The sequence below is a fragment of the Pithys albifrons genome, chromosome 10 (genome assembly GCF_047495875.1).
Source record: "Pithys albifrons albifrons isolate INPA30051 chromosome 10, PitAlb_v1, whole genome shotgun sequence".
NCBI classification, from domain to species: domain Eukaryota; kingdom Metazoa; phylum Chordata; class Aves; order Passeriformes; family Thamnophilidae; genus Pithys; species Pithys albifrons.
The window spans coordinates 12,705,636-12,719,657 of NC_092467.1; the positions used below are offsets into that span (position 1 = coordinate 12,705,636).

Here is a 14,022-nt window from a genome sequence, read left to right on the forward strand (position 1 = left end):
AAGTCATGATAAGCTACCTCATGTACAATTTGCCTTTCACCACTTTCATTAAACTACCAAATCAAAAACATTGAAAGAGAAGAAATGCTGATTTTTTTAATGACCCCTTAATTGTATTAAGTTTTAAAAAAATACTTGCCAATATTAGGCAATCTTTCTTGGAGCAATGTAGGAAGTTTCATACCTGTTCCTTTGAAGAAAGGAGAATTCTGCATAAATGTGAAGATGCGGTTGTTTTATGGCAGCTCCTCAGCCATAACAGCTTTTATAACTGTTGGAGGAATTTAAATGCAATTAGTCCTTTATGTGTCCACTTGTTGTCATAGACTAAAAGAAAGTGATCTTTTTAGAGGCTTAAAAAAAATCCAGCTCTGGAAACTGTCAGATATCAGAAAAAATGTCCATTGACTTGAACAAATTGTTGGCTGATTCTCAAACTAATGACAGCTGAAGGAATTCCTCATATTTTATGTATTTCCACTAAAATGTTTGCAGAAGTGCACAATGAATTAAATGATTTCTGGAATGAAATATTTAGGTACAATCTTGTGAAACAAAGAGTAAATTATTTTGCTGATCGTTTGCAGGTGTTGTTCATTTTAATTTGGATTGTTTTAGTTTTTTCCCACAGAAATGCTGAAATTGTCTCGTCACTTGGGATTATTGTACAGTAATTCACAACTGATGAACAGTAAATCAAGATATTTTTTAAAAAAATTGCTATGCTGATTTGGAAACTTCATTCATTCCTTATACTCTGTGAAATAACATTGCATCTCTAAGGGACAGAAAGACAAAGATGAGAGGGTAATACATAGAAGTGCATTTTTTCCCCACCAATTTCTCCCTAAGATTTATAGATAATTAGATTTCAAAATATCTTTGTGAATCATGTCTGCTCTCTATAAACTTCCTTGAGTAACTGAGCGAAACTTGCATATTGTAAGTGCGATGTGTTTTGCACACCATGGTACTGATTGAAATGTTGACATCTTATTTTCTAGTGTCCTATCATTCCATTGTTTATTAATGGTTAAAACAAAGATAACTGTCAAGTGAGTAATTTTTCATATATCACAGCATATCAAAAAGCATTGAAAACACTGTTTGACTGATAGACTGTTTTAACTGACCCACGATGATGGTGGTAAACTGGAATGAAGAATGAGAAACAATTCTAAACTGTCAGTGGCTGTTTCTGTGAGACTGGTGAGAACAGCTCTTCTTATCTGTTAAAATTGGTGGATCTGGCAAAACCAAAACTGAAACAAAGGCTTACCCAAATCCCATCCCACCAACCTATCAGTGCTGTCTGGAGCAGCATCAGTGTTTTCTAACCCTGCACTCAATCACTGCTGATGTGGTTTCTGCCTGGTGCTGGGGCCACTTTTGCTTCCTGAGCTTCAAGGGTGGCATCCTACCTGTAATGTCTCTTATTTGGAATGTTAAATTCCTTTCAGACCTAGTGTTCAAAGGCTATCTGCATTTTCTTCCAGCTCAGTAATATTTTAATATAATGGAAAATCTGATTGTTAAAACAAAAGATTCGGAGTGCTTCCAAGTATTAAAGGAAGGAAAACAGATATTGTTACTGGCTTGATATTATGATCAGATATTTAGATAAAGTGATTGCCTAAGACTAGGAGCCTGATTAAGAATATTATTTATTGAAAGGTCAGATTTGGATAAAATTGAATAGAAATTAAAATATTTTGATTGTATGTCCCAAATAATAAAGTCTGTAGACAATACTTAGATGTTCTATGGAGGTAAACACCTTAATGGTCTCTCAACAATACAGCTTTCTGTAAAACTTGACTTCAAATAATAATAGAAAAGTAATGTCCAACCTAGTTATGCATGTTTATATCCCACTGACATAAGTGGGTGTTGTGTATATACTCTAGTCCAGAGCTTGGTGTTGTAATAGCTTTGATTGCATGATTGCAGTCTTAATGAGAGAACTTCCCAGTTACTGTGAGGTGGAAAAATCAAGTCCAAAATACTTTGTGTTATTACTAAAAAAGAAAAAAAAGAATCTGCTAGTATTTGCTCTCACAATCTTTTAAGATATGTATCTGCCACATTAAAATTTCATAACAAATATGTAAAACAAATAAAGCTAGTCATCCAGACACTATTTTAGTTCCAGAAAAATGTCTACTAGATTTTTGAAGGTTAAGAAAGCAATAAAACAACGAGGTGGCCTATTTTTTTTTTCTTTTACTTAATTTTTTTTTTACTTCTGTGTTTGGCATTCATTATCATAAAATAAAGTTCTCTTCATTTGAAATTGGCTATAAGGAAGAACAAAACCATAGAGAACAAAGCAGAAAATACCGTTTGATTACTGTGATTGCATCTTGCACTTGGGTGCAGGGTCTGTCTCTAAACTCTGACTCATCTGCCAGCAGCAGGCATTAAGGTGATAATCACCCACACAGAGCTATTTGCACATCATGTCTATCCGATCCTGTATCTAATTATACCCTTTATAACAAACTGTTTAGCATAATTAGTGGAATTATGCTTTACAGGAAAAAAAGATAGAGGCATAGTTTAGAAGATTCAATTTTTTGAAGGCATACATGTACAGATAGTAACTTTGGTATTGGGTCACAATAATGAACATTTTGTTGCACTGGTCTGTGTAAATTTGTACAATCATTATTTTAGCAAGTAAAATAATGTAGTTTTCAGAATATTTACATACTATATGTAAGCATTGCTTAAAAATATGACATGGTTTTGGGACTCATTAATTGCTATCACTTTCACCAGTATTTTTCCAGACATGGCTGAAAAATGCTGAAAGGGCCAGCATTGTAATCAAGAATGCTGAAAATGATCAGAGAACCTATTATTCAACTGATACACAACAGCAGGTACAAATGACCTTAATGGGAAAGCTCTGATTTTTTTTGTTTGTTTTGTTTCCTTCTAGATGATCAGAAAGGATGTTTTCTAGTGACCACTTTTTCTGTGTGTTCAAACTTCAGTAATAAGCTGCTTTAATACAAGACCCTTTGAGGTAAAAAAGGAAAAAGGAATAGAGAATAATACATATATGTGCACATAGGGATATATTTATTTTTCTTTGCTTGCTTTCACTGCAGTTGTAAAAGTTTTAAATGAACATTACTTGAGTTGGCATCTTCTTTTTCTGTTGGCAGTTTAGTCTTTCTAACCCCCCTGCCCCAACCCCATCATCCTTATATAACAGAAAAAGCTGGAAGCACACAAAAGCCAATACCCCCCCATAGGTGTTTGCTGCCAGGCAAAATGAAACCCAAACCGTATCTCCTGAGATTAACTTCCTGTTCCCAGACAGGGAAAAACTCTGCTGATATGAACACAAATACTGTATTAGCATAGACAAAAGAAAAAATCATGCAGAATCCATTAAAGCAGCCACAACTAATTAATCTTGGTTGGGTTTGTGTGTTGACTTCTCTCTGAGACTAGGATAAATTTATGGATTCTATCATTTTTTAAACAAAAGTTCTTCTATTTCTATATTATAGAAAAGAATATTGTGCAAGTAGAGGTATTCCCCCCTGAGCTATTTAAGGAAAAAAAACATGGCAAAACCAAGCAGAGTATCAGGATTTACTTCAAGAGATGCTCATGCTTCACCCTTTTCAGGAAGGCAAAGAAATTTGTTGAATTCTACCACATATTATTTCAAGACATCTACAGCAGACTAAAGATAAAGCACAGGCTTGCAGAAACTCTTGTATTTCCTATGGGACGTTAATCAGAGTTTTCTCCATTTGTAATAAACGTACTAATCACTCCAGTGTAAAATACAAAGAGGTCAACAATGCATCCTTTCAGCTCACCATTGTTCAAAAAGTATTTGAGTTTCCCTATTAAATTTTCAAAGGCCAACATCTGCTGATGCTCAGAAATGGTAGATGTGGTGACAGAGGCTGTATGGAGTGTGAAGTGAAAACACAACCATAGAGACCATGCAATACAGTACTAAGAATGTATAGCACAACCAAACTCCAAAGAGCTATTTTCCCATTCATCCCATTTCTGTTATTAATGGCAGGAACATTTCTGAGAATGGCGACATAAATTTATCTTTCATTTAGCTCTTTTCGTTTGCTTGTTTGTTATAAAATATATGTAGGAACACAAAGTTTTGAAAACAGCATAGTACTATGAATCTGCAGTTGTGCAAATACCAAAGAAGGCACTACAGGAGAAAAATGACATTATTAAGATTAAAGGCTTTCATTTGCATGTTATTGTCATTTATGTTGTTTCACTATTTAAAGGTGCAGAACAGGTGCCATGGTATTCAGCTTTAACACTGCTCTCACTTGCAAGGGAGATAGTTAGATGGCATTTAACTTGCTGTCTAGAGCTTAACAAATCAGTGCCACTCATGAGTTTAAGTAAACTGAGTTGATTTATAAACTGATAGACCTGACTGCATCACAAGAAGTGAGACCATTTTACCCAAATTATTGAAAACTTTTCAGTTGGATACTGGGCATGGCAAATTGCATTTGACAACTGTGATATTGTATAATTGTGATAGTTCTGCATTATACAATTTGTGTCTAAAGTATCTGCAAAGCTGAGTCTGTAGGGAATGTTCTTTCAGTCAGCAACAACAGGATCCCATCTCTGCCTCCCTGCTTTATTTGTAACTACCTAACATGCCATGACTGTGTGCCCTTCTCAGCTATGGAACTTACCTGAAACTCACAGCTGAGTTACTCTGCACTTAGTCCCTTCAAGTGTTTTATTTAAGTAACCATCTATTTCATAGATATAGTGGCTCTTTACATAACAGTGTTACGGTTTTGTTATAGCTTAATATTTTGGTCCTTTAATTGCATACAGGAAAGCATTTTTTTCTGTGAAGGAGCACAATTCTGTTTATTTTGTGGAGTAAAGCCGAGTTTAAAGACCACTACAGTTAATGCAGATACCAGCAGCTACGCTGTATTTGCTAATCTACTTCATACAAATGAAAGCTGCTCCATTTATAAACTCTTCCATTTGCTCTTTGAGTTTACACACACATATACATACATGAAAATTAACAGTCCTATACTTCTGTTATTAGCAAACACTTTTTTTTCAAGATTCTCAACAAGTATTTTCTGTGAAACAGTGTCTTTAATTTTTGTGTAACACTCAGTTTTGTAAGGCTCAGTTTTGCCCCGGTGATAAGAACCAATCAGAAAATCTGTGGTCCAATGCAGATGTGCTGTCAGAAGTGACATTGTCTTTGACCACATAATAACAGTTCCATGTTAATGCTACAGGAAGGCCAGTAAACAGCCCCTGTGCCATAGGAAACATTGTCAGAGAAATATTGTCTACAACAGAAAGGGATGTTGGGAAATTAGATCCACGAAGCTGAATGACAATGCAAAACAATACTGGTTTTATTACTTACTACCAATACTGGAAATACTGGGTATACCTGTAGAGAAAGAAAACACAAAGAAGTATCGTTAGCTGTTTGCTGCAGTTGGTCAAACTACCACATCTGAGTCTGAAAACAATTTTAGAATACATAGTTAAATCCAGGCAACAGCCAATATATACCCAGTCCTTTATAAATGCAGAGTCTTTAGATTCTTCAGTATGGGGCTGCAGGGACCACTAAAATGCATTGACAGATGGGACCTACACCAGCTCTCTGTACTTCATGAATTTGTTCAGAACAGTTTTGTATTTCCACCAACCAGCCATTAGGTTTTATGTTCTAGATAAAAATATCAGTCATGCATGTATTATGCAGATCTAGGAGAGTAATTTAACCAAGGGATAGATGCATTGCTAACTGCTTTGGCCAGATGCTTAAGTCAGTTGATACCTTCTGTTGCATTAATTGTATACAGCTATTTTTTCTTCTTTTACCTGACGGTTCTCTAAATTAAGCTGTGTAAAAGAAATGTAATTGAGTGAAACAATATAATGAGGCAGGTTGGCCTTATTGACTAAGCCTCACATTGGTGGTTTTTTTTGCTGTGTTCATTTCATTTCTAATCTGAATGAATGCAAGAAAATCATTCCAGAGGCAGGTGAGATTTACCATAAGAGGTGGGATTGCGGAGGAGTAAAACTCCATTACTGGATAAGCAATGTGGGATCTTGGGTGGTATGATGCAAGTCCAAAATGTAGCGTCTTGTCAGGTGTGCCCTGAAAAGTGTGTAGCACAAAAATATGGATGTGAAATCTTTCCTGAAATGCCATTTTTTAAAAAGATTAAATGCCATTGTTAACTAGTCGTTTGGGTTAGTCAGAAACTGCAGATCAGTATTTAAATCCTGGATATTTGCATCCCCCTGGTTAAATACAGTTTGCCTTTTTTAAGTTTAATTGACTTTTGATGACATGCATTTTTCTGCAGAAATCTCTCTCTCTCTATTAAACATCCACTATACTTCTTTCAACATCTCTCTTAAAGTTCTCTCTTACTCAGACATGGCATGGACTTAATTCTGCAATTAAGCAAACTGGAGTGAAGGAATGTCTTGAAGATTAATGATACTCAATGTAAGCAAGGTCATAGTCAAGTTGGGGACACTTCTAACTCGTGGCATGGCTAAGAACACTGAGGTAACAGAATCTGCAGAATGGGGACCATAAACACATCTTTTATGTTTCACCACATCAGTCCTGAGGCACATCAGAATTTCAGCTCAGTGGTTTCATATCCTGTGGCACCTGTGGCCTGGCAGAGGACAGGGCACCACACTGTAGACGGCACCTGCTGCTCACTAATGAAAGCTAAATGGAAATATCATTATGACAGAACAATACAGTCATAGGTCTAAAAGTGTTTTTTCCATTTAGGATAATGTGAGAGAACATCTATCTCTTTGTCTTAAATTTCAAAAAGGCAATCAATGTTCAAATAGTTTTCCCTGAAGTTTCAATTGCAGCTTATTTAAATTTTTGCAAGTCATTGTAGCCAGTTTAAATCAGCATGGAAGCCACACAAATATTAGGTAAAATACAAAAACTATGTTCTCACACTCACACTTGCACTGCGAAGTGGCATTTGTATTTCCTTTGGGTATACTCCCCCTCCTCCAACCTCTCTGTCTCCTACACACACATACAAATATCCTTTCCTTTCTCTCCTGAACAGATTGTAGCAAAGGGAGAGGTTTTCCTTCAAGTCTGCTCTCTTCATTTTACTGCATTTCAAAATTTTCAATGAATTCATAGTGATAAATGCTTCCTGGGCAGAGAATAATGAATACAAGATGCCTGATAGTCTGAGGTGTATTAACCTTGCAAAGGTTCTGTTTCAAAAGCTCTTTTGCTATTTCTGTACAGACTTTCTGAGTTGGTGTGGTCTTCTGTAACTAGACTGATTTTTGTAATATCAGGTATCCCTGTGTGTGGTAACTGGCCTTGACAGTGCACTACTTTATGCCCTTCTTACTAAAGAGAGTGAGAATGACACTTCTGAGTTTGTCTGGAAAAGAACTGGTTATGTTAGGCCATGAAGCAGGATCTATTAACACTCTGTGAAAACTGCACATATGATGGGAAAATTATTCTTAGAACGAGTGTTTTTGTGAGATCTGGAGTTACATATTGAGGCTAGCTCTTGAATTCAGCTGAGCTGTATTTGGTGCAAGTCCTTAGGTAACAAGGCACAGGAGGTGTGATTCTCTCCCTCTCTTTCTCCCTTTCTGTCAGTGTGGAGGCAGGCGAGGGTCCCAGTGTGTGGCTCCTCCCGTGCCACTGCTGCTGGGGACACCAACAGACTGTGGAGTCATCCCACACTGCCAGCCATTTGGACAGACCTAGTACATTAGGTGACATGGATCATTTCCTGTCAGCTTTGTATTGAAATCTGTGAGGACTTTGCAGCAATAAACTGATGTGAACAGGTTACAGAGATGAAGGATCAGGCCATTACTTTCCTTTGATGCACAACTCTATTCAGCCAGGCACAAAGAGTAACTAAACCAGGGGATTGAATTGACCTATATTCAGTTGTTAAACCAAAGCAATATTCAATCTAAATTATCTTCAAGTTGAAATCAATGGATGGCTATTAATGGTAATAGTTTTATAGAAGGGATACAGTGAGTGAAGCATGCAAAAAAAGTTCAGGGGTAGCTACTGGCCCCCAAATGGCAAATAGTGCAGTAAAAAATCACTAATACTATTTATTATTTTTGACTTGACTTGAAAGTGGTGGTTTGGTATATTACATGTTCACTGTAAGTGCATCTAAATATATATGCATTATTTGAGAGGAAAAAAAATCTGGTGTTTTCCTTTCACACAATCTTCTGCATCTGCCCTGTAATTTTCTTGTTTCCTATGCTTCCAGAAATGGGTTGTTTTAGCTCTGAGCTACCATGGAGCTGATGATTGAGAATGAAGAAAAAAGCAAGTCAGATGCTAGCAAAGAAAGCAAGTTTTTGATAGTTTGTGCCAGTGTGAAATTCATAACACAAAGGAAGAGGATCAGACTTTTGGTGAGAAGGGTCACACTGCTGCTTCCAGTCTCTTACCCTGCAGAGCCATAGCACCTCCATTGTCAATGCCCATGTGAGTGCTTGCCAGCAGCACAATTAATGTAGCCAGGCTGCACCTCTTCCTGGGCAGGGAGTGCATGTGGAATGAAGGAATTGTCTGTAAACTCAGCCTTGGTTACCACTTTCCCTTTGGCTTGTCTGCCTCCTCCATCACAAGTTTAAGGTGCCCCTGGCATATGACAGGGAGCCAGGGACAGGTCCTGCTGCTATCAGAACACTACACCAGCTCACGACTTGCTCATGTTCAGGAAAAGGATGTCCCCAGGAGCTCTGTGAATTATCCAGGTGAGGTCAATGCATAGCAGAGACCCAGAATTAAGACTGTCTCCTATGAAGGCATGGCTGCATGCGATAGTAAATAACACAGTCCAATTATGGATCCATATTAATTGCTGATCAAAGGTGTGTGAGAGCTTTTCTGACAAAAGTCACATAATTGCACTCCACACCACATATTTTAACTCTTCAACAGGAATAAAATATAGAGGCTTTCATAGCAAAGAGTCAGAACAGGGAAGTTAATGCCACATCTGATCTTTTGTTAGAATATCAGTGCTGCAGCATGACAGTACTCCCTGGAGCGAGTCTTTCTTCCCTCTGCAACTCCTCCACTGCATAATTGCAATATCAGATCCTCAGCAGCAACTCAGAAGTTCTGAATTCTCTAGTAATTTCAAGCTCTGAAAAGCTAGATGGTCCTGACATATTGTAATTCCTCAAAGGGAGTGATCATCATGATCACAGGAGTAAACTTTTCATGTATTGCTAAAACCTGTTATCAGACAAAGGACCACACATGGTGAAAGAGAATTCTTAGGAAATTTCATGTGTTTCACTGCAAGAGCCTTGGAACTCCTGCTACTGTTAATTTTGCAATTGTTTTCTTTGCCAAGATCAAAAATTTTTCAATTCCCGGAAAAAGTTGCTTAGATGAAGTTTGTTATCCCTCATCTCTGCTTTCTCAAGCAATATCATCAGAAATAAATGGGACAGAGGAAATGCTTAGATAATGCTTTACTGGGTAGCACATTTTAAAATTTGGACTTTTTCTCGTCATGTTTTAGTAAGTCTAAACCAGTATTGAAAACTCCAGGAAACTCCTAGTGAGATCTATGTTTGGTTTTTTTCAAGTAATTGTAATTTATTGATAGAATATTAGAAACTTTGAAAAGCCTGAAACTCAGACTATTTATAACACTTTGAATATCTTAAAACAGACACTTTGCCTTCCCATGCTGCTGCTGCTCAAGAACTAGAACTCTCTTTCATTTCACTTCTTCACTGTAATACGGCAAAAATAGAGTTTGAAATCAGTAACGTATGGAAACAATTCATTTCTCAGCAACAGATGCCACCATAACCAGCACAAGCAACCAACTCAGCAGGGTCATGCAGGAGGGTAGAATGCTGAAGAATAATTTTTCAAGCCCTAATGTAAAAAAAAAAAATAGTGTTATTTATAGTGCATTGTTTTTTGGTATGCACCTGCAATGTTTTGCTGGCTATTGCACTGGATATCTATGGAGGGCAGTTACTTTATCATTTGCAGTTTTTCCTGACACTTCTCTCTGTCTGCTCTTGATACACTGCAGTTTTGCCCTCAATGCTAGGTTTCCCACCCTGACACAACTTTTTAAAGACATAATCCTGTGGCTTTATACCTCCTATAGACCTCTTGGGCCACAGTTAATATGTAATATAAAATATGAACCATAAGAAGCTTTTACTGTTTTGCAACTTATTATTGATTCATATCTTTCTTTTTCTCTTTGAAAGATTTATCAAAAGCATCAAGGAGCAACATTTTACATCTTAAGCATGTGTCCCATTTCTTCAAATCAAATCATCAGGTAGGCACTGGAAAGCTTCTTCCAGTTGTTTGGGAGAATGGGGCCCTTAGAAAATGGGACTCTATCTACTTTATGAATCTGCTTTGACAGGACAGCAGAATGTGTGATCCCTTCAGTTAGAGGGATCCATGCTACTTGGATTCCTGAATAGAAAGCAATTCTTGGCTAACTTCATTTATGCTGGTCTTTCAAGGTGGTTTTGTGTCAGCAAATATTTACGAGGGAGCTGCAAACAAAGATGAGGGTAACCAGTAGAGTTCTCTAAGCACCATAAGTTTTGCTAGAAACTGTTTCTGTGGCAGCTCTGCTGCAGGGGTGCCTCATAAGTATTTTTGCACTGGGGGAGGATTAAGGCTGTGCTGCTGAGATAGAAGCTGTACTATCAGGGTGGGGCCACTGCAAGAGAAATTCTGTAAACTGACTGACTGCCTAATTCTTGACTGAAAAGAATCACCAATGTTTCCCATGTTCTGATTGATCTGTTGTTTCATGTTGAACTACAAATTAGAAAAGTCATGTAGCAGCTGGGAGGTGGTTTTCCCTGAGTGTCGGGCACTTCTGGTAACCAGTTATTGGCTGTGAAGGGACTGACACAAAGTGAGCAGGCTTTGGTGCATGGTCATGGCAGCTCAGCACAGCCCAGGAGAGCACGGTGTGATGGAGCAAAGAACATAAGGGCTAAAGATGATCCAAACAACAGGAGGAAGAAAAGGGTCAGACACATACAACTGCTGAGGAGAAAATCTACCCTATAGCACCAAGTATAGAGAAATTCAGTAAGCTCATTTTGTGTATCAAAACATATTGCAGAAAAAACTATCCACAGAATGTGGCAGCAAAAGGGAATGAATGTAATCACAAAATAGTCAATGAGATAGAGTGAAAATAGAAAATAAATGCTATGTGGAGACAGATGCAGAAATTCTGTTAGTGTCAGTAAACAACAGAGTACTCACTGTCTTTCATAGGAAATTATGGAAAAATGTTTTGCATTTTCCTGAGAAACTCATGTAGGAAGGATACAGAAAACAGCTTTATATTAAGATTTGCTTTGCCTGCAGAATAATCTGGAATGGTCTTGTATTTCATGAGCTGTACCTTGAAAAGGTATGATAAAGTCTTATTGGTCACAAGAAAATGACAGAAACAGAACAATGAAAATAACAGCAGTTTCAGGTGGAAAATAGTTGGGAATGAACATAACACTTCCTGTTGGACCTGAGAAAATTTCCCAAATTCAGAGAATCTCAAGAAGTATCTTTTCATTTTGTGAAAAGAAGAAAAATGTAGTTTCTGACTGCTTCATTTATACACGTATTTTTAACTGTATCTTATTTGAGCACACCCCTTTAAACTTCAAATATATTTACAATTTAAAATACTGTGGTCTTAGATGGAAAAGACAGACCTTGAAAATTGGAGAAAGGATGAGTCTCAAAGGGACACTGTATTTACTGGATTATACAAAGTGTCCTCAGGGAATTGAAGTAATATATGAAGGGAAGTTTAGGCTCAAACCAGATGAGTTACTTGTATCAACATGTTCCAGCACCTATTTTCAGAATGCACAGCTGACTAGGGAAGGTATAATGTTAGGGCTGCATTGCTGACCACATGATGGAGATGGTGACATAAAGGCAACAAGGTAAGTGAAATTCCATTAGTTGCACAGGGAATTTACAAAATAATGCAAAACTTCATATCAGGAAGGGACAAAAGACATGAAGCTTTTACATATCACAAAAAACTGCTGCTTGTAGCAAGCAATCAGACAACCCACAAGAAGTGAGGCTGATTAGTTCTGAAGTTGGTACCTAGGACCCAATTCAAGAAGTAGTTATAAAACTGAAGTTCTGGACTGAAAGTTAACTTGCTTGTTGAGAAGGAAAAGGATAAAAAAGAATCCACTGCAGTAATACAGAACTTTGAGAGAGTGAGGAGTGAGCAGATTAAAATTAGGAAGTTAGCTAAAATCAAAATGAAAAGAACATCTAGAATGATATAATGCAAACAGCATGGAGGCAGGCTGGAGACCAACTGTATGAGTGATTCAGAATAATCACATATAACTCATATCTTTTTTTTCTTTTAAATTATAGAAATCAACTCTCATAAGCTAAAAAACCCAAACCCCAAACTGAAAACAGCAGAATGTAGGTGATTTTGGAAAGACACCCCTCAAAAGTGTAAGTATTCTCAATGAAGAAAGATGGGGGGAAAAAAAGCATGAAATCTGTCAATTTAAATATAAATGACAGTATTTTCAGAATCAACTTCCTACAAACACAGATGTTAATAATTCTATTTTGTTGAAACAACCACAGTAGAAGCAGGAGGTCTATCAGAGAGATGACTGGAAAGGTAGGGAATCAAGAAATTATTAATGAATATTATGGTCAATTAATAATTAATTTAATATTGAATATTAAATTAATTGTTTGCACTGATGTTCACAACAGAGAAGGTTAGATGGATTCTCACACTCTGAGGAAATTTCTTAATGTCTGTCATCATCTGAAGTAAATGATATCTAACAAGAAGAATTGCCATAAGGAGATGTAAACCCAAGAAGTATTTTAAAGGAACTCAACTATGATATTTCTGAACTAATTACTGTAGCATATAACCTGTCACTTATGCCAACCGTGATGTCAGAAGAAATGTTTTAACTGTGGTACTGTCTTAAGAAAGGACTGATCCTTATAGTAACAAAATATAAATCACGACCAAATAAAAAATTATATCATACACCCAGAAGAGACCAAGAAAGCACAGATGACCAGAGATGTGGCATAGTTTTATGATAAGATGCAACAGATCAGGATTTTTCACTTATAAAATTGGAGGAGTGGATAATGTCAAGTCCATGTAATGGTAAATGGTATAGCAGATGTAAAGAGGGGTTCACTAGTCTATGTTCCTTCCTATCTAAGGAGGTACAGGCTTAACCACATAAAAACATTTAAAGGAAACAAAATAAAATACCTTTCATTCATAGTCTCATTATAATGTGACATGTATTGTCATAAGATATCTTATGGCAGCTGGATCTCTCCCCCTGCTCAGCAGCAAACAACCACTGCAAGTGTGATGGAGGGTCCAGCTCAGAAAGCCAGGTTATTGTGGTTACATTTTCATGATTCTATCACCATAATAGTAATAATAATAACCCCCAGAAATGACTGTCTATTATTTGGAAAACATTTTGATTTTTGTTGGAACTGTATAAGTGATGAAATTCACTAATGTGGTTTTAACATAAAGGTGTTTTAACAAGTTTCAGACATCCTTTAGGTGGGTGCTAATTCCACTCTGCTGTCTGGTGTGTGCTCAGCTGATTGGAAGTGAGGTAACTGACACAGCAAGCTGCATTTAGCAAGATTCCTGTTCTTATGTTCAGATGTATCTTGTCACTAGTTTAGGTGATTGCTGGGGTAGCAACTGCAATTTTTAATATAGACACATAGTTAAAAATATGTATGTGTGTGCATACGTATATAAATGTGTGTATATGTATATGTGAAAATATATAGATGAAATCAAACTGGTAAATCTCACCATTTTTCCCCAACATAACTTTAAAGTATTAATTCTGTGAGCCATGCTCACTTTTTATAACATGTGAAAAAGTGAA

At 36.8% G+C, this 14,022-nt stretch overlaps 1 protein-coding gene across 8 annotated transcripts in view; it reads right to left on the bottom strand.

The window, feature by feature from the left end:
* The window catches only part of NTNG1 (netrin G1), a 158,178-nt gene that overhangs the window by 41,031 nt on the left and 103,125 nt on the right, over window positions 1–14,022 (bottom strand). For all 8 annotated transcript variants that reach the window (XM_071564587.1, XM_071564584.1, XM_071564583.1 and 5 more), the window contains exon 5: window positions 5,423–5,449. In XM_071564587.1, coding sequence (XP_071420688.1) covers window positions 5,423–5,449 — 27 coding nt within the window. The remainder of the gene's footprint in view (window positions 1–5,422; window positions 5,450–14,022) is intronic.